Consider the following 25187-nt stretch of genomic DNA (forward strand, 5'->3'; position numbering starts at 1 on the left):
TCCTACGGGTAAACTAGACCTTGACAAAATAAATCCCACCTGAAAGGTATAGGAAGCATTCAAATGAAATTTAACAATTCTAAACACCACAGCTGCCAGGTCTAGGCTGGAGCCATTAAGATGGCTATGGCAACCCTTTACAGAAACCTGCCTACAGCTGAGAAAGGGCATCAGCTCTAAGGGCCAAAAAGTCCCTGGAGCTGATATAATAGTCCCTGATCTTTGCTCTCCCAGGCAATCACCAGGTCTACTTGAGGGTGCTCCATTTCTTGCAGACCTCCTAAAGAAGTTCCATTCTCGAGGGCAAATTTGATAGATTTGGTGTCAGGTCCCCAGTAATATGAATCAGTGAGAGGGAGATAATGATTTTTTTCCCCCCAGCTCACAGAATGCAGAACTCAGTCATTGTGCCTCTGCTCTGTCTTCCCTACAACTCAGTGGTCCAAAATATCACATTGACCCACATGTGGGAAAACCTTTACTGCCACTGGGAGAAGGCAGCGATGGGTCCCTCCCCTTTCCCCATGACTCCTTTACATAGAGAAACATTTATAGGTAAAGCCTCTCCAACACCTGCCCCAAGACAGAAGGCTCAAGACTTAACAAATATACTGAAATCTGAGCCTGAGAAAGTTGGCCTGTTCCCTTATAATCCCAGAAAGAACTTTAAGAGATTCAATTCCCAAAGTACTGACCCCAAAAGGAAATCTTAGGCTCTAGAAGAACGACCTGGGTGTTGTCTTTTATGGATCAGTTATACGTCTTATGAAGAGTATGTTATGTGGGTGAAGTAGATGCTAGTTCAGCCCCATTTTAGGCAGAGGACAACTTTAGTGTCTGCCTCTAAGAAAGACAGGAACACTGCACTGCTACACAGGTAGTAGTGTTTTCTTGAATTTGGGTGGCATAGTATACTTCTCCTTAGTGACCAGGAAAAAAAAAATAGCACCTGTTGTACCAAAAGGGAAATAAGCTCCCTTCATGTACAGTATCTTCACCTGTACCAAAACCTCTACAGTTTAATTAAACAGAAGTTATGGGATTGATGTAGAATTTTCTGAGTGAGGTTCTTTGGCTTGTGTTATGCAGGAGGTCAGACTAGATCATAATGGTCTCTTCTTGCGACGTCGGCTACAACAGTGCCATGAAAACACCTGTTCTCACTTTCAGGTGACATTGTAAACAAGAAGTGGGCAGCATTATGTCCTGCAAATGTAAACAAACTTGTTTGTCTGAGCGATTTGGCTGACCAAGAAGTAGAACTGAGTGGACTTGCAAGCTCTAAAATTTTACATTGTTTTATTTTTGAATGCAGTATTTTTGTACATAATTCTACATTTGTAAGTTCAACTTTCATGATAAAGAGATTGAATTACAGTACTTGTATTAGGTGAATTGAAAAATACAATTTTTTGTTTTACAGTGCAAATGCTTGTAATCAAAAATAAATATAAAGTGAGCACTATACACTTTGTATTCTGTGTTGTAATTGAAATCAATATATTTGAAAATGTAGAAGACATCCAAAATATTTAAATAAATGGTATTCTATTATTGTTTAACAGTGCGATTAATTGTAATTAATTTTTTTAATCGCTTGACAGCCCTATTTATAAGCATACTATCCACTCCATGATAGAAGTTATTAGTGGAAGTGTTGAAAAGTATCAGGACAGACCCTTGAGGGACCCCACTAGATATGCCCTCCCAGTTTAACACCAAACCATTGAAAACTACTCTGAGTATGGTCTTTCAACTGGGTACGCTCCCACCTTAGAGTAATTTAATCTAGAACATATTTCCCTAGTTCGCTTATCAGAATGTAATGTGAGACTGTGTCAATGCCTTACTAAAAATCAAGATATTTCACATTCACTGCTTCCCCCCATCCACTAGGCCAGTGACCCTGTGCAAGAAGGAAATTAGGTTGGTTAGGCATAATTTGTTCCTAACAAATCCATATTGGCTATTGATCATACCCTACTGTCCTCTACGTATAGTAAACAGCCAGTTTGTAAAATTTGTTTCAGTATCTTTCCAGGTATCAAAGTTAGGCTGACTAGTTTATAACTCCTCGGGTCTTCTTTATTCCTCTTTTTAAAGATAGGTACTGTATTTGCCCTTCTTCAGTCCTCCATGACCTCACCTGTCCTCCATGACTTCTTGAAGATAATTGCTAATGGTTCTGAAATTGCTTCAGCTAGTTTCTTAGGTACCCTATGATGAATTTCATCAGGCCCTGGGTTCTTGAATACAGCCAGTTTATCTAAATATTCCTTAATCTATTCTTTCACTCAATGTTAATTGTGTTAAATATCTGGTCACAATTAACCTTTTCAGTGAGGACAGAAGCAAAAATAGATGTTAAACATCTCAGCCTTCTTGATGTTATCCATTATTAGCTCACATTTCCCGGTAAGTAGTGGACCTACACTTTCCTTTGTCTTTCTCTTGCTCCTAATGTATTTATAGACCCTCTTCTTATTGCTTTTTATGTCCCTTGCTAGGTGTTACTCATTTTGTGCTTTAGCCTTTCTGATTTTGTCCCTACACATTTACGCTATTGTTTTGTATTCATCCATACAATTTGTCCATATTTCCATTTTTGTAGGATTACTTTTTGATTTGCAAGTCATTAAAGAGCTCCTGATAGGAAAAATAGTAAGAGATCATTATGGCTCTGTCTTTCCTTCTCATCAGGATAGTTTGCCGTTGTGCCTTTAAAACTGCCTCTGAGAAACTGCCAGCTCTACAGAACAGAGTAGCTGAGTCCCCACTACATTATAAGCTCTCGAGTCAGCAGCACTCAAGCTTCAACTCTGATGGGCCAACTATCTGAATTTAAAGAACCACTTAACTTGAACTCAAGACTTGTATGCATATAGGGGAATAAAATTAGGGGCAACACTCAAGCTACAACTTGAGCTAACACTGCAGCGAAGACAAGCTATAAGAATTTCCCCAAGGCATAACAGACTAACAGAAAAAGCAATTTGCAAGCTAGCCTGACTCTTGAAGATTACTGCTTGTCTGAAGCACTTGGCATCATGGAATTCACTGACTTTCATAAAGACATAAAAGTGTGCATTCTAATATACATGCTGATTCTGGACTTCTTCCCAATTAAACCAACAGTGGACCAAGTTCAGACCTGTTGAAAGTGGGTGTATCTCCACTAAAATCAAAAGAATTACACCTGCTTAAACCTGCCTGAATTGATCCTTTTCTTAAAAGTACGAAAAAGTTAATTTTCCAAAGGCTGAAAAACCTACCAGCTTTCAAAAAACCCAACACTACCCAATTCAAGTAATATCAACCACTACTAGAATTGTTAAAGCTCCCAAGACCTCAAGTTAGCAACAATATAGTCGTCAGTTTCTAGAGTCCTCTTTAGATTAATTTTCATTTCTGCTCTTCTAAGTTTTGTCACATAAGTATTTCAAGACATTCGGGTGTTCCTTACCTAAAATACCATTTTTCAGGATAGAGAGATACCATACACCTATGGGCTTATCCAGGGTCAGTAGCTAACTCCTTTCTCCTCAGACCAGATAAATTGGGGTATCAGAAAACTGCTCAATTCCTTTTTTCTTTTGTGCCACATACACAAGTATATCCATTGCTGTAATTCTGATTGTGGTGCCTTTCCTATTTCTTGGTACAGATTTAGGTAAACGTCTTCTGTAATATATATTAAATATATTGGTTCCTCTTTTGCATTTAAGCCAACTGAAACAGCAATATACTCTTTCTTTAGGTATTCCAAGAAGTCAGATATTATGCAAACTAAACTTATGTTTGATAAGTTTTGCTCTGTCTCAAAGCACTACGATTTGTAATAAATGGTGTGCAAGACTTCATGCATTTTAGAACATAAACCTTTAACTGTTGATCTCTAGCTCTAGTAAAAGTCACATAGCCAATGCTTTACTCTTTGTCAATTTTAAAGCGGACTGATTCAAGTTGCTTAGGAGCCCTCACGATATGATGTTGGCTGCAGGGCTTTGCCAAACACTTAAGCTGCATAATGGTATCTGGTCTGTATGACAGTAGCACATGGCATGAAAAAAAATATCTGGTATGAGGGACAATACCTAAAGGAAAATAAAGCTGATAAAACGCATCATAGTTGAATAAAACCTCCAAAGCCAGTGGGGAAGGCAAGAACCATACACTCAAAGTAAAACCAAGGAAAAAATGAACAAACCCCTCAGCCAAGATTCTCCGAAACAGTTTTTGCTCCTATTCTTGTCCATCTTCACTCTCCTCCCCCTCAAGCTATTTTTACTACGAAAAAATGTCTGTTAACATCCACGCCAATTTCAAAGTGATACACAATTAAAATGGCCGGAATAAGTGATTACTTTCTCCCAAATACTGTGCATATAGCAAAAGAGAATGATGACAATATTGTTAAATTGATGACAATACAATAAATGTTTTATTAGCCCTCATGTTATCTGTTTTTTTCCAAGCTGTTGTCTGTTCCATGGATAAATTCCTTTGGTATCTGTTGGACAAAGACTTATGAATTTATTTAATACCAAAGATTTGATACTTTTACATTTATCTACTTATAAACTTGGTAAACACCCTTGACTTCACAAAAGTCATAATGAAACAGCAGGTGAGAAAAGATATCTTTACAGTACTGCATCAGGCAGTGAGTAAAGAATACCAGTTGTTATTCTGACAGCAACAGCAAGGTATGGGTTGGGATGAACTCTCAAACAGAGTCTCGTTAAGAGAACAGTAAAAAAAACCTGATACTGTATGCGGATATCTACCTACTAATTTGGAGCTGATCCTACAATGTTTTATGCCAAATTGGATCAAAATAAAATGTGATACCAAAGCAGGCCTACTTTAGTGTCAGCCTACAATTTTCACCTTTGTGTAAAGTTTTTGTTCAGAATAGTGGGGTTTCCAAGGTTTTGCCTCCACTCTGGGATTAATAATGCAGCAAAAGTTTAGTTAGTGCTGAACAAAACAAGGAAGACAATGTGGTATTCACACCAGGGCAGCTTACAGTCTAAGTATCACCTTTAATACTAGTTATAGGCTTGCATTAATTTTTCTAAGGACCTTCTTGCCGTGTGCACTTCTACATTGAATTTATTTAAATTCATAGAGTAGATAGGATGTCAAACGTGATAGGAAACCTAGCTAACTTACCTCACCCAAGGCAGTATTAAAGAAAAGATTAAATGGGAGGGGGGGAAGGGGGGGAGGCAAAGAAATCATTAAGTGAACTTTACTATAGTTATCATTTGCAATTTGTGACTAGTATATTATTGAAAGCACATGAATCAAGCTTGTTGTTTTACCCTTCTCTTCTTGGTTTTTATACTCACCTAAACCTTTTTGTCCAGGGTTTTTAGCAAAGGTAAAGGTAAACTGATAAAAATCTTTGAACTTTATTGGATCCTTTAGCTCTTGTTCCAACCTTGGCAATAGAGCTTTTAGCTTGTCTGTGGTGTCACACCTGCCGCAGAAGAGATGACAATATTTGTATATAAACCAAACATAAACCATTTTAGAAAAGAAGCTTACAAATATTTATTATAAACACACAAATGAGTAATATTATTGTAAGATTCAACTACAAAGTATCACTTTGGTTTACTTTACTAAACATTTAAGAGCCCTAAGCAGAAACAAGGGGTAATATTATACACAAGCACTAAAAGTATACAGATTGAATAAGATTGAGCCATTTAGTTCAGGTACTTTTCCCCCCATAGATTTCAACAGCAGAATGGACCATCATCATCTAGTCTGACCTCCTGCATAACAGTGCAGAGATTCTCACCCAGCAATCCTTGTATCCAGCCCAGAGCTGCTGGTTGAGCTAAGAGTACAGCTTTTAGAAAGATGTCCCATCGTCGTTTTAAAGACTCCAAGTGAGGGAGAATCTCCCACATCCCTAGGTAAGTTGTTTCAATGGTTGATTACCCTGACTGTAAAAATTTTACACCTTATTTCTAGTCTGAACTTGTCTAGCTTCAACTTCCAGCCACTGGATCTCAAAATGCCCTTGTAGGGTGATGTAATGTATTGGAATAAGTAACAGCTTTCCCAACTGTGTTGCTGTGGCTATCGTAAGTTACAAGTTGTTGTTTATTGTATTTCTTGGCTGTTGTTAATATTTAAGACTACTTTTGTGAACATGTTTGTTTCTGCACGTGTGTGCATTAGTGTAAATTGATGGGTATGTGAATGTGTGCATGTGCGCACCCCTCAGACTGCAGATTAGAGCTGATCAGAAAACTTTCTTAATTGGTTGAGCTGATGGACTAATGAACATTCTTCTATCTTAAAGACACCACCAGAATCAAGTAAAATTTAAATATAACTAATTGCAATTCTATTGAACTGTAATGTACTGTTTCTTTATTACTTTTATTGCTGTTACCCTAAATTTGAGGTTTTTTAAATTTATGAAACCACCCGCTGTAGTCTACGTACACCATATGGGAATTTGTACTACATGTTAAGCTTGTGACCAATGTTAACTTTAGAAGACTTTTCAACCACTACACTGTATCATCCACACGGTCACGTTCTTCAATCAAAAACCAGGAAAAAGACAAGTCCTCCACCGTGACCTGAAGACTGACGGATTGGTACTGGCAGACCAAGGTGGAAGCAAATTTCAGAATTGAGACCCTTCTGCTTAAAGACAATAGTATTGAGGCATTGCCAGCTAAATTACCCAATTTGACCTCAACTGACTCAGTATCATATAGGAAGAATAAGGGTTTCTCAGGTAGCGAGAACACAAACCAAAAGACAGATTATTGGATGTAGCCAATACTATGAATTGAACCTGGAAACAAATGAAGAACAACAGAGGAGTTGGAAGCACATCTTGAATCAGAGAGGGGAAATAGACGGATAGGAGGGGAAGAGATCACCCCAGCTCCTACCTGCTCCCCATCCCAATCCTAGGCACTGCTCCAGCCGATCGGGGTCCTACCGTCACCTCCGTCTCCCCATGCGTGCACACAATTACTACCTCCCCACTGGTGGAGGTGTGCCCTGCCCCCAGCCATTGCGGGGGTGCTGGCCACAATCTGATTGCTTGGGAGCTGAGAGTCAATCAGCCAATAGGGAGGGAGCCACTGGAGCTGGATGGCACCGGGCAGAGTCAGGGGGGAAGCAGAGCTGAGCAAAGACAGAAACATAGATAATCCTCCACAACATTTCTATTGCAGGAACTGTTGTGATAATTCAGCCTACAAAACTGCCTTAATTGAGAACTCAATGTAAAAAGTACATAGGAGTTCAGAAGATGTCATAATAACTTATAACAACAATGGGAGAAGGTATGAAAGAGAGACAGAGAATTAGTCCAAACAAAAAGGCTACAGATATAACTCAAGGACTGTGTTAAGATCATGCTTGATAAACAAGAAAGTGTGGAACCAGAAATCAGTGAACCAAAATTGGTATGTCAAATTAGGTCCGACTGGTGGACAAAATGATGGGACAGGCTATATTGCCCATCACTCCTTTTCTGGGTCCGTAAAGAACGAGACTTTGGGGAGAAAAACAGGCAACTAGAGCAAGCCTCATTATCATGGCTGCCACCCCTACCATCTTCTGGGATCCTACGCTTTGTCATCCGATCTTGAGAATGTCCTGACCAGAGGTCAGAGAGAGGGACCCAAATGACATTGCCAGCTCAACCGGCTCCAGCTGAATTCCAAACATGACCTGGGATGAAATGGGATCAGACTAACAACAGCTCCAGCTCATCTCAACTAACCTCTTCTTTTTCCCCCAAAAGGATAGTTATTACCATCTTTGATACCTTCTAAGAGACTGTTAAACAACACGGGTTTTCCTTCTAATGCTTTCTCCAGCTAAAGGGAAAGGAAACAAGAGATATTGTAAAAATGAAAACCTTATTTAATACTTTAGATTTAAAATGCTTGAACCGTTTTTCCTTTTTTCTTTAATAAAAGTTTTAAAGGATTTTTAGTGGTGTATTTGCCATGGTACTAAGCAGGCTGTGGTCTCTGTATAACAAACCCCAACTCTTGTTTAACACTGTTTAATGTTGGACAGCGACTGGGTTATGTTAACACCTTTGGCCCACATATTCTATCTAAATTACACAACAGGACACTAGCTACCATTGCCTTTCATCTCTACGCCACCCTCTCCCCCGTGGTTTCACCTCCCCTTGGCAACAATATAGTTTTTAGAGAATTACCTTAAGAAATTTATTCCAGTTAAAATTGCCAGAAGGCAGACTGCTTCATTTTTTTTTGTTAGCTGAAGCTTCAAGAATAACTTTATTAGAGCACATTGCTGAAATCTATTTTGGAGGTGAAAGACATGGATAGTCATGGCAAAGATCACGTTATGGAGAAATGGTCACAACTGCCTTATGTAGTGCAGCTAAAATAACATCTTTGACTTCCAATACCCTCTGATAGTGAGCAATCAGGGATTCAAACACTTCTTTACATCAAAAACTTCTTGTCTGAAGGGTAGGTCAACTCCCTAAATAATGGAGACAGGTGCCATACTCTAGAAACTTTCTGGCAGTATCATTTTGTCTGGATTAAGCCTCAGTAAGCTTCTTTTCATCTATATCCCAATCTATGCCTACTGCTAGGAAAGCAAAGAGCCTGCAGAACCTGCGTTCAACAAGAAAGGTGTCAAACCACCTATGATCGGCATATCAATGGCACTGCAGTCCAGACCATGAGATTATTGGCCACTTACACACACAAAGCCTCACATACATGTTGAGCAGAATTCTGTCTAAAACAGCTCTCAGCGCAGAAGAGCAATACCATCAGGAAGAGGTGAAACCACTGAAGTCTGCTGGCAGGTTTAAAAAGAATCAGCATGAACACCTACTGCTGCCCCGTGTTAGATGATCAAGCAATTATCCTAACAGTCTCTAGCCAAAAGCAAGAATGAAAGGGATAAAATAAATCAGAGGACTTCATATAACATCAAAGTTTTTTCACTCCCTTTTTCCCCCACATCTATTACTTACCCAAAAAGGAAAACTTAGAAAGAGGTTGGAATTGATGAGATCACAAGCAACAGATGGTTTCTTGAGCAGGGGCCTAATAACCACTTGTGTTTTACAGAAGTTGGCACCTTATTAGTATCTTCCTGCAGTACAACAATCTCAAACCAACCTAAATTTTATTAGCAACAAGAGGTATGGGGTCAAGTCACAGGCCCAAGTTCTTCACGCACCTCTACAACAAACTCAATTAATGAAACTCAATGTGACCCTTCTGGGAGTGGATCAGTCAATATGAGAAGAATGTATTTGATACATCTTTTCCATGAAACAGGTGTATATGTGTGTGTGTGCGCGTGTGTATGGGCTGTCAAGCGTGCAATTAAAAAAATTAATTGCAATGAATCGTGCTGTTCAGCAATAAATGTTTTGTTTAAATGTTTTGGGATGTTTTCTACATTTTAAAATATATTGATTTCAATTACAATGCAGAATATAGTGTTCAGTGCTCCCTTTATATTTATTTTTTATTACAAATATTTGCACTGTAAAAAACAAAAGAAATAGTATTTTTCCGTTCACCCGATACAAGTACTGTAGTGCAATCTTATCAGAAAAGTTTAACTTATAAATGTAGAATTATATACAGAAAATAACTGCATTCAAAAATAATACAATGTAAAACTTTAGAGCCTAGAAGTCCACTCAGTCCTACTTCAGCCAATCACTCAGACAAACAAGTTTGGTTACACTTTGCAGGAGATAATGCTGCCTACTTCTTGTTTACATTGTCACCTGAAAGCGAGAACAGGTGTTCACATGGCACTGTTGTAGCCAGCGTCGCGAGACATTTCCATGCCAGATGAGCTAAAGATTCCTATGTTCCTTCATGCTTCAATCAACATTCAGTTCAGTCACAAATTTAATTAACGCATTATATTTTTAATGAGCATCATCATCATTGAAGCATGTCCTCTGGAATGGTGGCCGAAGCATGAAGGGGCATAAAAATGTTTAGAATATCTGGTACATAAATACCTTGCAATGCAGGTTACAAAAGTCCCATGCGAACGCCTGTTCTTATTTACGTCACCTGAAAGTGAGAAGCAGACAGCAGTATCTCCTATAAATGTAAACAAACTTGTTTGTCTTAGTGATTGGCTGAACAAAAAGTAGGACTGAATGGACTTGTAGGCTCTAAAGTTTTACATTGTTCTGTTTTTGAGTGCAGCTATGTAACAAAAATATCTACATTTGTAAGTTACACTTTCATGATAAAGAGATTGCACTACAGTACTTGTATGCGGTGAATTGAAAAATACTATTTCTTTTATCATTTTTACAGTGCAAATATTTGTAATCAAATATAAATAATATAAAGTGAGCACTGTACACTTTGTGTTCTGTGTTGTAATAGAAATCAATATATTTGAAAATGTAGAAAAAAATCCAAAATATTTAATAAATTTCAATTGGTATTCTATTATTTAACAGTGCAACTAATCACAATTATTTTTTTTGAGTTAATCACGTGAGTTAACTGCAATTAATCAACAGCCCTAATATATAATTCCTTTCAGTGATAAATGCAGGGCTCTACTCTGGGGGCTGGGATGAGGCTCCGAGGTATCCCCCCACCGGAGCCGAGTCGGGGAGAGCCGCGTGGGCAGCTGTGGGGAGCCCGCGCAAAGATGCGGACCCTCCACCTGCCCTCGGCCAGGCAGGGATCTTGGGGACACGGTTGCAGGCTATTCGCAGCCCCCTCGTTCCCCCGCACTGTGGGCAGGTCTGCTGTGGCTCCCCATGGCTCCCTGGCTGGGCTCCACACTGGCCTGGCTGGGGGGAGACTTGTGGAGCTGCCCAGGGGCTGCTAGGGCCCCCCGCCCAGGGCAGGTGGAGAGTCTGCCATGGCTCCCCACAGCTGCCCACCCTGCTCTTACCGTGGCTGGGCTGTAGCTCCAAGCCGCCTCCCTCCCCAGCTGGAGCTGGGTCGGAAGAGCCATGCTGGCAGCTGTGGGGAGCCGCGGCAGACCCTCCACCTGCCTTGGCTGATGGGCCTGAGCAACCCGATGCCCAGTGTCCCAGCCCCCCACCCAGGGCAGGCGGAGGGATCCAGGCTCCCCACAGCTGCCAGCGTGGTTCTCCCTGACCCGACTCCGGCCAGGGTGGGCAGCTCAGAGCCAGAGCCCAGCCACAATAAGAGCCAGGCGGACAGCTGTGAGGTGCCGCAGCGGACCCTCCACCTGTCCTGGGCTGGGGGCCCGAGCAGCCCCCGGCCCGTGTCCCTGTCCCCCCAGCCGAATGTCCCAGCCACTCTGCCTAGTGTCCCTGCCCCCCAGCCCCTCCGCCCAGGGCAGGTGGAGGGACCCAGGCTCCCCACAGCTGCCAGTGCGGCTTTCCCCAGTGCAGCTCTGGCTGGGGCATCTTGGAGGTGCAGCCTGGCCATGGTAAGAGCCGGGTAGGCAGCTGTGGGGAGCCGCGGTGGATCCTCCACCTGCCCTGGGCATGGGGCCCAAGCAGTCCCCCAAGCAGTGTCCCTGCCCCCAGGCCTCCTGCCCAGGGCAGGTGGAGGATCCGTGCTGCGGTTCCTCACAGCGGCCCGCCCGGCTCTTACCATCAGAGCCCTGCGTGGATACAAAATTTGTATCTGAATCTGTGCTATCTGCAGAAATGATCCACAGATATAAAGCGGATACCCATGGTTTTGCAGGGCTCTAACTATTTCCACTACTCTTGCCCTAACTTCAGCCCCAGATACCTCATCTCTCACAGGTTCTCAGAATACTAAAATGACCAGTACAGAGAACATCTAGGAAGATGGAGCTTATGTACTGCACAGTTAGCAAACAAACATTTAAAGACAGCTAAGGTTGCAGTAGGATAAACCCCACCCATATAAAACCTTAAAAGTAGGATGGCTAAAAATTAGTGATAAAAAAGAATCCAATTTTTTTTGTTTAAATTACATACAGATTTTTTTTAAAGTAAACCATTTAAAATAGATACCTTATGTTAAGGCCTAACCTTTTAACAAATGATTAAAATCATTTACATTAAATACAAAAATAATATTAAGCATTTTTGCTGCCATATTTTAAAGAAAGTCAGTCCACTGAAATGGTGGAAGTCACGGGCTAAGCCTCTGGAATCAGAGTTTGCTGAAGTGCTAAACTGGCTTTTGACAGCAGTAGCCTATTTGCAAGTGCAGAGAGAATATTTTCTCTATTTCAGTTTATTCAGCTAGTTCAGTTCAATGACAAGTTCATTTAAAGTTGAGAAACCAATTGGGAGTCGAAAAAGAAGGAAAGCTTGCTATCCTCTTCCAATTTATGAATAAAAGCTAGGTGTAAGAGGATGAGATCTACTAGCTCTAAAATTTTGAAGGACATGGTGGCCAGAAACAATCAGTTCAATTCATTAACTACAGATAATACTTCCCTTCTTTCATAAATCAGTATGTTTTAAATGCAAAACATGTCTAAGAAAAAAAACTTTGTATCTAGCACAGTGGTTTTCAAACTGTGGGTCGTAGAATGTAAGGCACTGAATTGTGGCGGCTCTGGTCAGCACCGCCGACCAGGCTGTTAAAAGTCCCATTGGCAGTGCTGCCGGCTAAGGCAGGCTACTTCCTACCTGTTCTGACACTGCAGTGTGCCCCAGAAGCAGACAGCAGTAGGTCCAGATCCTAGGTGGGAGGGGCCACAGGGCTCCGTGTGCTGACCCCACCCCGAGAACCAGTCAATGGGAGCCGGGGGGGGGGGGGGGGAGTGCCTGCAATGCCTTGTGTGCCTCCGCCTAGGAGCTGGACCTGCTGCTGGCTGCTTCCGGGGTGCAGAGCGATCCACAGTGCCAGGACAGGCAGGCAGCTTGCCTGCCTTAGCACCCCCGCTGCACCGCTGCCTGAGGTAATCCCGTGTCCCAATCCCTGGCCCTGAGCCCCCCCCAAACCTGGAGCTCAGTCCTGCACCCCAAATCCCTCATCCCCGGCCCCACCCCAGAGCCTGCACCCCCAGCCAGAGTCCTAAACCTGTCCTGCACCCTCACCCACTCCCACTCCCTGAACCCCTCATTCCCAGCCCCACCCTGCACTCCAACCCTCTGCCCCAGCTCTGAGCCCCTCTCATACCACAAACCCCTCATCCCCAGCTCCGCTGGGTCGCGGGCATCAACAATTTTCTTCAACTGGGTCGCCAGAAAAAAAAAAATTGAAAACCACTGATCTAGCACATTTAAGGTAGTTTTATTTAATTTTTTTAAAATCCTGTTTTTGTGCATTTTTAATTGAATTTGAATATCCATCCAAATAGAGGCTGAGACAAATCACAAGTAAAAAAATTAGTCATCTAGTAAATAAGAAATACATCATTCACCATTTTCCAATAGAATAAAAAAGTAAACATTAAGAATCTGAATAAATGCAAGTTAAGCTATACAACTGTTTAAATAAATGTGCACAGATATAGTTTATCTCCCTGGTTAGCAAAAAGCAGCACAAATTTAGTGAAAAGGCTCTATTTAGCTCCAAATTCACTTGTTTTAATGGTTAACAACAAATAAGAATAAACCTTTCTTTAAGGTTTATAACTGAAATAAAAATGCAAAACACAATTAAATTAGATTATTTAAACCAAGGTTCCTACTTGATGATTTAAATCGTTTTGATTTAAATCAATCCTTCCTGCTTAGAAAAATGGAAAAAACTCATACATTCTTTTCCACCTTTATATTGCTACAACAATTTCCCTAAGGCTTTCACTTCCACTTTCCAACTGACAGCCAAAAGCAATACAAACCCTCTACTTCATCAGATATGCACTCAACACAAAACCTTAACAGTGACCTTATATGTTTTTATATCAACAGATTAAAACATCTATCACACATTCTATGCATTTGGGAAATTATTTTGCCTCAGTCCTACTGAGGTCAATGTTAAGATTTTGCATTAAAGTGCCAGTTTGAAGCCTGGGCACATATTTTGGTGAACCTGAAAGTGTGATGGCTGCCATTTTGGCCAAAACCAGGCATTGAACAGATGACCTCCAGAACTAAAAGCATTCTTGTGTTAAAGAGCGAGGCTCTCAGAGCTGTCACTGACTTGCATCCACAGGTCAACATATACACTGACCAATGGGTGACACAAGCAAAGCGTGTAACAAATTACTGAAATGTGAAATGTATATTTCGGCAATTCACGCCATAGTTTACAAATCATAGTTTTCAAAGTACAAAATTGGTGGTAAAGTGGTCACATGAATCCTGGATTCTATAATTGGTTCTGGGAGGCGTGTGGTGTATAGCGATACAGATAGGATAACGAAAACTGGTTTAGTCACTCTGAAAGGCAGTGAATAAGACTCGGTTTTGTCATGTTGGAGACCTAGGTTCTATGCCTGTAATGACTTTGCATAAGCCCTACTAACTTGAAAGGGGAGAGGTAAGACGACGAGTGTTTAGTAGCTCTTCCCTTTCTCCCAGGCTGGGGTTCGTACTTTCAATCAATAATAAGGGGCTTTAAACAACAGTTAGCAGAGATGAGATTTCAATTCCTGAACTATTCATTTCCATGTAAGTGACTAGTATTACTGGGCATCCCTAAATCAAACAGACAGGAAGAGCAGGCTAATTAGAAAGGGCCACTACTGACATGACTATCTAAGTCAGTAATCATGGGAAAGGAAATCAAGAAAAAACACATGATGCTTCAGTGAAATTCTGGTAAAACTCAGATGTACACATTATACAAATGAGCTACAATCACATTCAGAAGTGTAGCTTCTTAAAACTCTTCACTTATTTTACTATTGTTAGCTTTGCAGAGGCAACACAGTCATGAAAGCATGAGCTGGAGTCTACTGTAGCTTATTTATCTTCAAAATTGTCAGCTAAATTTGAGTTGTAGAAATCTCATCCCACTGGAACACTCAGCTATTACAGTGACAGATGCTGCTGAAATGAAAACAGTTACAAGTAGTGCTGAGAGAAACTGCAGGAATTCAGCTCAATTTAAAATTCCAGGTTTAGTTAGACAAATCATCTTTTAAATTTGCAATTTGAGCAAATCAGCAATGTAAGCCACTGAATAAAAAATGAATATGGAACCACACAATACCACTTTTCACAAAATCATTTTTCAGACTGCATACGAAATTTACCTAATTGGAGTGGCAATATAGTATAGTGGAAATGTCATTGAACTGGGAGTCAAAAGACTGGATTCTATTCCCCGCCATGCCAATGACCTGCTATGTAATTTTCAGCAAGTCATTTCACCTCTGTTTCTGTTTACATTTTGCTTACGCTGTACGCTCTCTGGGGACAGGCATTGCCTTTTTATTATGTGTTTGTGCAGTGCCTAGCACAATAGTGCTCTGCTCCATGACTGGAGTTCCTAGGTGCTAGTGCTACCTTATACAAATAACTACAGCTGGAGTTCTTAAGTTTAATATCATGGAAATATTTATTTTAATCTAATTAGACCATTAGCAGATGTTTAGAATGTTGCTATTGCAGCATTTTAGCAAAAATACTAACTTCTGAGATCCATGGTCCATAAAGGTGGAATTAAGAGAGAACACTTCACAGAACTGGGTACAGCAACTATCATACAAATAAAAGGGAAAGACGTATGGTGAAGGAAAAAATAAGATGAAGCTGACATATAGAAGTATTTTCCTACTAGCTATAGTGAGTGAGTGAGGAAATGGCAAAGAAGCAGAAAAATTAGACTTAAGATGAGATGTGAAAAAAAGATGTTATTAAGATAAATACCCAGAACAAGTGAACAAAAATGAACAAACAAACTTAGAGGAAGGTGATAGGGAGGATGTAGACTGGAGAAGGGGAGACTGGAGAGCAAGTCAATTCAGTCTAAATTAAGGGTAGCACGGAGCAAATCCATGGAATGTTTTAAAAGCTTGACGTCTGATCCAGCTTTTCATTGACTTCAGTGGGAGTTGGCTCAGGCCCTAAAAAGTTTTGAACTACACAGAAAACTGATACACTCACCCCAACTCTGCCATGCCATCTACAAATTCCTTTTTACTGAATTCACATTGAGTGGCTGCCCTGAATTTCCATGCTATGACCAAGACGCTGATACTGGCAGGGTCCAGGCTTAAATCATCACAAAACTGCTGAATTCCATCAATACCAATTTTATTTTCATCCTGTGGGTCTGCAGTCAAAAATATAAAAAGTATTACAATGCATATTAAAAACTTCCCTTCAGACTAATGATCTGAACAGTTTTGATATGCTGCAGTGCAGAAGCTATTGTATGAGTACTTCTCAAATATATTCATTCTTAATTAGGACATCAATTTGAAATCTAGTCTAGTTCAAAAAGTGAGTTAAAAGGTATTATATCTTCCAAAGACCCCCTGCCAATTTTTGTGGGTTTTTTATTAGTTTTTTAAAAATAACAACTACCCCTTAGATATTTTTCCCTTCTCCCCATTGCTTTGTGAAAGACCCACAAAAACAACAGGTGGAACTGCCTAACTATAGGGAGGAAATACTGAAATTGATTATACTCAAACTGCTATAAAATGCACAAGAAGATAAGGCATATACAGGTTAGAACACTGCAACAGGTGAAGGAGAAACACCAAATTTGGCCTACAGATTCGTTATCCTGGTAGTGATGTATGAGAAGGGAAGAATTTATCTAAATGTTAGAGCCCAGGGTTAATTTAGGAGGCAGGGAGTGAGGGGTTGTTTTTTTGTTTTTTGTTTGTTTTTTTAATACTTGCAGAGTGACCAAATCAGTGAGACACGATGTTTATTTAGTGCCTAGCACAACAGGCCTCAACCTTGATGAGGCCATTCAGCAGCACTGTGACATACATAACTGTTTAATAAGAAGTGGTTACTACTTAGGATAGAACCACACACTGTAATTGCCAGTGTCGGTTTATGTCACTACCATAATTATAAACATTTAAATATGGAAAACTAAATCCAACAAAAAACCCCAAACAAACAACCCCCCCAAAAAAATCCTTCATGAAAATTATATTGGATTTTTAATTAGTCTGACCCTAAGAAATTATTAAAAAGCAGTTACTGTACTATACAGGCATGGCAGCCATTTTATTTTGCTATAGAATATCAATTAGACCAGGGGTTCTCAAACTGGGGGTCAGGAGTCCTCAGGGAGTCAGAAGGTTATTATATGGGGGGTTGCGAGCTGTCAACCTCCACCTCAAACCCTGCTTTGTATCCAGCATTTACCATGGTGCTAAATATACAAAAAAGTGTTTTTAATTTATAAGGGGGGGGGGGAGTTGCACTCAGAGGCTAGCTATGTGTAAAGGGTCACCAGTGCAAAAGTTTGAGGACCCCTGAATTAGACTATAATACAGGAGTCTCTTAAAAATGTACTATGGTTACAAACACATAAGTAGTATCCTCAAACTTACCCATCTATTTTTCATATATAATATGTACTACTCAAAATACATAACTGTTTTCCCCAAATTTAGATGCAACAAGTCCTATGTCTTTCTATAATTACAATAGCTTACTATATTGCAGCTACAATTAAAATGCAGCTTAAATATTCTTTTAAGTTTCATATTTTGGATAACTAACTGGTGAAGACTTCAACTGTTCCATTCTTTATTAGACCCTGATCTTGCAATCCGATCAGACTGCAAGATCAGGGCCTTAAAATGCAGCTTCATTTTAGCATCACCCAGAGGTTTCTGAATGACTAAAAATTAAAAGTAGCCAATAATTAAATATGGACTTGATGCAGCAAACAGTTGCTACTTGCTTATCTTTCTCCCGGGTGTAATTCCATTGAAATCGATGGAACTGAGCGTTGGAGGAAAGAGTAAAGCTATCTAGTGTGTTTTAAGGATCAGGCTCCAAGAGAATATCTTGATTTATTAAGTTTTAAAATTATTCTTAAAATATTTTAGTGAAACTGTGTCTCCAGTGAAGTCAATGATAAAACTCCCACTGGTTTCAAAGAAGACAAGATCCCACTCTTAGTGTTATTATTCACAATATCTGGACAACTGAGGGAATAATAAAAATGAACATGCATTGATTTGATTTGGATGTTACTAATTAAATAAGCAAAAAACACTTAAGAAAGGATAGTACAGTTGGACAATGAAAGATGTGTCATCTCACATTTCAAACATGATGGCATCTACACATTTTTCTTCAGGTTCTATAAGCAAACCCTTTCTAAGGGCTTAAAAAGGAAACCTGGCCAGGCAGCTAACGTACAAAGTTTAGATTCTGTTTAACAAAAGAAAAAGGTGTTTAAAAATACTAATATGAATAGAAACGCTTTCATGATGAATTTTTTCCTTATTAATTTATCTGAAAATTTGTTTAGATTTACATATGCCCTAACAGCATTTTCAGTCCTAACAACATTGCAATATTGTGCTGATGCATGAAAACAACAAAACTGACTAGACTATTTTCTTTCACCAAAGTGAAATGAAGTAGAAAAGTAAACAGCACAAATAATGAAAGCTAAATAAAATTCATAAAATTCCTTCAGTATTCAACTATAGGTAACCATTCAGGATTTTTTTATATATATTATATTTAACCTCAGCATCCTTTAAAATTGGCAAACAAAAGAAAAGGACTGATATAAATAAAAGCAAAATTAAACCAAGTACACACAAATGTTCCAGTTTTGCCGGAATCTCTGTGCTCCTACAACTCAATGCAACCTTATGTTTTTAAAATGAAATTTTGAAGTTCATCTGTCTGTAATATGGAACAAGACTTTATGGTGTTTAAAACCTTTCAAAATAATGTGTTTATTAATATGAAAGAGACTAATGTACATACAAAGTAATTCTGGCAAAAAGCATAACCATACAGTAGGTTTACAAAGGATTTAGACTAGACAAAAGTCTGGTCAAATATCCATTCAAAAGACTTTCTAGATGAAGATTTAGATTTTAAGCAACAGATAGTAATGATCAGAGCTGCTTCATTCTATTTATTAAACATTTACATGCATTAATATAAAATATTAACATTTCAAAAGGAGCTCTTACACTGGATCACGTCAATTCTTACACTTCCATGGCCATTTTTTCCCCTTTTATTTTTCCTCTTCTTTTAAACACTACCATAAAATAAAAAAGAAATGGAAAATAAAACACAACTCCACCTTTAATTCACTTCCTTGTGAGTATGTTTTTCCTAGCATATCTAAACAGCAGGTGGTCTGGCATATCATTTATGATGTAATATGCAAGCACAAAGGGTAAATTAAGGATGGAGTTTCAACCTTAATTCTGAGTTTCCTTGCTTGATAGTGTTATCAGACCCTTTCTTGCAGCTGAAAGTGTTCTTGTGGTTTAAAATAAAAGATTACCCCCTTTTATTTGAACTATACTTAAACATTTAATAGAGAAATTACAGCCATAATTTTACCATGCAAAGTAACATCACATACCAAAATTCCTTAACAAACGTCATGGACAAGAGATCAAATACAATGCATAATGTGCTTGTACAGAGCCATGGTCCAGTCCAAAAGTAACTGATTTTAGTCCATTTTTTCCTAACTTCATATGCAGTCCTTCCTATTGTTAAGGTGTTCTATAGTTTATAAAATAAAATTTTGGACTTCCATAGTGAACATTATAAGACATGCAAGAAGAAGAAGAAGAAGAAAAACCAGCCTTACATTCCAGAGAACCTCCTATTACAGCTACATACAGATAGACAATTAAAAGTAGGATATTGCATTAGCAGTCTTAAAAGATGTCATCAGTGGCAAAAATGTAAAGTAGAAACGTAATTCAAATGAAATAGTGAAAAAAAAAAAGTGATCCTTACCTTTGTACCTGTTATACAATTGTTCTAATTTCTTTCTGTCTACTGAATTTTTCATGGATTCTTTGTAGTACAAGTCTGGGTTCTGGAAGTAGTTGTCTGTTGCCACTTCTAGTTTCCACTCATTCTGCATTAAGCAATATATAGCAGTCCTTTCACCAGCCTGGGTAAATGCCATAAACTGGCGGACCTTGTCCTTCTGAGACGATTTAAGCTTATGCTTTGGGATGCAAAAGAAGCAGGAAAGCCAATGAAGCTAATCCAGAAGTTTGTTTCAGCATTCTACTACTAATGCCTATCTTTTAAAGGGGTTTAGTTTTCTCCGTGTGTGACAACTTTCACTTCAGAATTAAAGGAAGACAAAGCCTTGCTCTTCTGCAGTTAAAAAGGCAGCACTTCTGGAAACTGAAATGACAGCATCTGTATGTACATTTTAGTAGCAAATATTCTGGCAACAATAAATTCAAATTTGTGTTACTGCTCACGTACACACAATTGTTTTGTACGAAAACTGTTTGATCTCCAGATATTGCCCATTAAATTCAGAATTTATTTGGTTATAAACTCTAAAATACTATTGTTATGACAATTGGGTCTATTTGCTGAAAATAAGTCTACCATTAATGATAAAATACATTTCAAAGGTATGAATCATACAAAAATCAGAGATTCTGTAAATAAAGGCCTTGAGAAATATCTGACAAGTTTAACAGTTGACTGAAGAGTTTTCCTAATTAATTTCTAGTGCTAGTGAACAATAGTGTTTTCCAGTTAATTATTTAAGACAGTTAAAGTTACAAAGCACTTTTCAATTTTAACACTGGGAACTGTTCATTGTTGCTTTCAGAAAAAGTGAGCTCAAAAGAAAATAAAACTGGTAAAGAAGCCAAGCAAGAAATTTACTCATTATTATGAGTTTCCAAAAAGTTATTGTAAATCTAATCAAAAGCTTTAATATGTTCTGACAATAGAAGAGATGTTTATATTAACCAATGTAATTGGTTACTTTGTTATTCAGTAGAAAATAGGGCTTATACGAAACATGAAATGTTTTTCTCAATGGCAATGAGTTGCGGCAAACCATAGCTCTACATTCCCAGAGTATACTTCTGAAGAATACAGGAATGAGGGGAAAGAGGTTTGAAACAGAGTAAAAATCTGCTACCAATGTGTTTTACCCTTATTCTCTGCTGTACTTAAAGTAACTTTTTAAAAATCAAACTCTCTTTGGGTTTCAATACATCTGTTTTACTCATCATAGTTAGTACAAGTTATGTTTCTGGGTAGATAACTAAGTTATCTGGGTAAACACTTCATCATCCGCTCGCCCTAGTATTTAAGTCAACAGTGTAAAGTGACGCATTGACTCGCTGATCCCTGATTATTAGAACAAGCTGTTATGATGTATTCTACTGCACATCACTGTTTCATGTTCAATGTGACACTACAGTATAAACATTCATACATCTTCTAGTCCACCCTTATCTCTTTTACACACTCTACATATAGTCATATCATTAAAAAATTATTGCAGATGGTCATATAAGACAAGAAGTGCATCATATGCAGAAGATACAGACTTCATTCTTTCCTTCATAAAGTTCCTTCATAAAGTTATTTTCTAAATATTGAAAAACTACAGAAAAGGATACTCATAAAATGGGAACACCTTTATAGCCGCAGAAATAATTGCAATTGATTTTTCAAAGGAAATGTTAAATTATCTTTGTTGTTTCCCTACTGGAGATAATGTGTACATCTATTTATATTTTTAAAAATCCTAAATTTTCCTTGAAGTGGAAATATATCAAATCTTACTACAATAAAATCTTGTGTAGACATTTAAACAAGAGTCTTTCTAAGTTACAATTAATTTAGTGTTGGGTCACTTCACAATAGGAATCTGTGATACAACTATGACAACTAAAAGTTTTTAGAGACAAGGTGGGTGAGGTAGTATCTTTTATTAGACCAACTTCTGGTGGTGAAAGATACAAGCTTTCACCACTAGAAGTTGGTCCAATAAAAGATATTACCTCACCCACCTTGTCTCTAATATCCTGGGACAACATGGCTACAACACTGCAAACTAAAAGTTATGTCATATATATAAGGTCTACAAACTTCAAGTTACCTGTGTCTCTTTTCTGCTTCAAAAGGACAGAGGTGGAAAAAGATCATTCACTTTACCTCTCTGCCAATGCAGAATCGTTCTCCAAAATACAGTTTAAATTACATACGTGAACAGAGTCTTTATTTTTAAAAAAGATATATAGAAATCATTTTTTCTAGAATGTCTTCTTTCTAAATGATCGCAACATAGTATGTATATTTTGTAATAGGTCACAATGAGGTGACATGCTTTATGTACTCTGACTTGAAAACTACAATCTGCCTCATCACCACCACTTTAAAAATTGTTAAAATATATCACCTATTAAAAACAGATGTTGCAAGATGAGGCCTAATTTGGACTCTTTGTAAAATAGCTTTGATCACCTTTTTATTAATTGTAAATTCCTATTGCTTTTCTGGGCTTTCCAATTATGCACTTGCACAGCGGTGATGGCCTTGGAATGTTGCTCAGTGGGACATAAACCTGCTTTCTTTTGCATGCGCATACATATATTCCCCCTATACTCAATCAAATGTTTATTCCAATAACAATCTATACATGCATTTCCATTTTGCCAATCATAGTCACATCTAGGTGCCCAAATACAATTTAAGCGTTGGTATTATCCTGCTAGAACTGTTTCCAGTGCAGTGGATTTGTACTCGCTAGGCTCACTTTCTCTGGGGACTGTGGTGGGCTGGAAGAAAACTTGCCAGCTCAACTACGGCAGCCTTTCCTGAGGAGAGTGACAATACCCTTCTTTGACAGCAGTTTATGGAGTCACGGTTGTGATTTCACAGTTAGGGCTGAAAGAGGGTTTCCATATCATGGATGATTTTTCATTCTCGTCTAACTTTCTTTCCTAACAAAACAACAACACCGAGCAAGTCAGTGAGGAACGAGGGTGGCGGAACCACTCCAAGAGATTTGGGGGACGGAGGGAGTTCCCCTGGAGCTCCCTAAAGCACCTTCCCCACGCTCAGCACAGACACGTGCCGCACGAACGCAAAGACACCCCACAAGCCGACTTAAACCGCCCCCTCTAGCAGGGAGCTCCTCTTCCCAAGGCCCTGCGAACTCCAGGCCCCACCCCCAACAGACGGACACCGGGAGAGGGAGGGACTCGGCTCCAGCCACCTGCCCTGGAAGCCCAAAGCCCAAAGAAGGGCAAGTACGTGCCGCTGCTGCCAGGCTCAGCTCTCAAAATACCCACAGCCTCGCTCCTCCCCGCCCTCTGCGGGACCCTGCCGGCCGGGCGCCTCACGCCGCGGGCTCTGCCCCCAGCTCCGCTGGACCCTCACTACCCCCCCCGGCCCTGGCGGGGCCCCCGCGCTGCTCCGTCCCTCTCGCTCCGGCCCCCCGCCCGGTGACCTTCCCTCCGCCGACCCCGGCAGCAGGAAACACGGCTCCCGCGCTGGCAGGGGCGGCGGGCGCGGCGCCCCCTCCGGGCAGGGCCGAGGCGCTGGGATCGGGAGAAGCGGGGAGGGGCTGGGAGGTATTTTCCCACCTACCATCTTATCCCCGGCGCTTTGACCAACTTCACTGCCCAGCGCCGCCGCCGCCTCCTGCGCAGGCGCGCACCGGTTCTCCTTAGCCACCTATCGCTGAGCGGCGAGCGGGCCCTAGGCCCCGGCCGCCTCCCTGGGAGCAACAAGTCCCCGCCTCGTCGCCGCGCCACAGGCGCTGGAAGCTCAGCGCCCGACTGGAGGGGCACAGGGGACTACATCTCCCATGATGCACCGGGCCGACGAGCCGGAGACTGTTACCCACCATGGGCTGCGCTGGCGAGTCAGGACTACATCTCCCAGAGGGCACTGCGCGCGAAACGGGCGGCAGTTTGCTCGCAGGCCGAGCTAGGAACTACAAATCCCATGTGACATTGTGCTTAAAGGAGCCGCATCTGCACTCAGCAACCAGCGCTAAGGGAGGTAGCGACTTGGCAGCCAGTGGTGTCGTCATTTCTCACCAGGGGGGCCGTCGAGGCGGTTGGGTCGGGCGCCCAATAGGAGCAGGGATAACGGCACGCGGCGCCACCCGGGCTCCGGGCTGGCCTCGTCTGCGGCTCCTCCCGCTGCAGGTGAGCCGGGCGGATGGAGGCAACGACAGCCGGAGTCTAAAGCGGCCACCTCGCCCCAACCCGGACGCGAGAGCCCGCGGCACCCGGACTGGCCGCCGCCCTGAGGTAGGAGCGGGCCGGGCCGGTTACCCCTGCGCCGGGAGGGCGGGACGGGGGGGACCCGGACCCTACAGCTGCGAGCGGGTTCCGGGCGCCGGGCCGAGTCCCTCGCAATTGACAGTGAAAAGCGGGGCTGTAGGGCCGGGACCGCCCGCCCTGGAGAGACTCCGACACGCACAGCCCATCTCTTCCCCCCCCCCCCCCTCCCGGGTCCGCTCCGGAGAGACCGTGAGACACACACAGCTCCTTCTCCGCCCCAGAGACACAGCACAGATCCCCCCTCCTCCGGAGAGACTGTGAGATGCACAGCTCTTCCCCCTCCTCCGAGGTAAGTGCTGCCCGGCGGGAGGTCGCCCCCTCGCCCTGAGCGCCCTTCCAGAGCCAGCGCCTTGTACCCCCCTTACACCCCAGCCCTGAACCCCTTTCCAGAGCCAGCGCCCCGAACCCCCTCCTACACCCCCTGCCCCAGCCCTGACCCCCTTCTCAGAGCCACCACCCCGTACCCCATCCTGCACCCCCAACACTGTGTCCCAGCCCCCTCCCACACTGTGAACCCCTAGATCCCAGCCCATAGCTTGCACCCCCTCCCAAACCCCAAATCTCTGTCCCAGCTGGGTGAAAGTGAGGGTGCGGGAGAGCAAGTGATGATGGGCGTGGGCGGGGCTTTGGGGAAGGGGCAGGGTAGATCCTGGGTTGCTCTTACGTTCAAAAAGTGATCTTGGGCATAAAAAGGTTGGAAACCACTGCTTTAATGGAAAACTACAAACTTTTGCTCCTTTCCTTATCTCTAGAGGGATTGAAACTGTATAGAACATGGTAAAATCTCTTTCAGATACATCCAGAAGCAAAAGTTGTCCCCTTCACACATGTGCGGAAATAGATTTATGACAAAACCAGCCAAATCCTGGTCAAACACTGATTTAAAATCTGTTCCCAGTGAGACAGTTTGTTATGCTACCTATCCCCGTATGTCCCCCAGTCTCCTCCAAAATTAGTGAGACTTGATAGCTTTGTCTCTTTAGAAGTTCACATTCCTTAATGGGATGATTTCTGCTCCTCGTTCCCATATAGACAAC

General features: G+C 41.1%; 2 protein-coding genes across 4 annotated transcripts in view; one reads left to right on the forward strand and one right to left on the reverse strand.

Annotated features, from left to right (window-relative positions):
- DCUN1D2 (defective in cullin neddylation 1 domain containing 2) overlaps positions 1-23658 on the reverse strand; it is a 61430-nt gene extending 37772 nt beyond the window's left edge. Inside the window, exons 1-4 of the mRNA XM_074964104.1 lie at positions 23447-23658; positions 19823-20039; positions 16004-16172; positions 5355-5485 (exon numbers count right to left, since the gene is read on the reverse strand). Coding sequence (XP_074820205.1) covers positions 5355-5485; positions 16004-16172; positions 19823-20039; positions 23447-23449 — 520 coding nt within the window. The 5' untranslated portion in view covers positions 23450-23658. The remainder of the gene's footprint in view (positions 1-5354; positions 5486-16003; positions 16173-19822; positions 20040-23446) is intronic.
- A 13-nt stretch (positions 23659-23671) lies between these two features.
- The window catches only part of TMCO3 (transmembrane and coiled-coil domains 3), a 77262-nt gene continuing 75746 nt past the window's right edge, over positions 23672-25187 (forward strand). Inside the window, exon 1 of one of the 3 annotated variants that reach the window (XM_074964090.1) lies at positions 23672-24117. The gene's annotated coding sequence lies outside the window, so the exon portion shown is untranslated. Of the gene's footprint in view, positions 24118-24356; positions 24440-25187 lie in introns of those variants that run through there. The other 2 variants (XM_074964073.1, XM_074964080.1) reach the window with 2 other exon arrangements.

The sequence above is a fragment of the Natator depressus genome, chromosome 1, assembly GCF_965152275.1.
Source record: "Natator depressus isolate rNatDep1 chromosome 1, rNatDep2.hap1, whole genome shotgun sequence".
Taxonomy (NCBI): Eukaryota; Metazoa; Chordata; order Testudines; family Cheloniidae; genus Natator; species Natator depressus.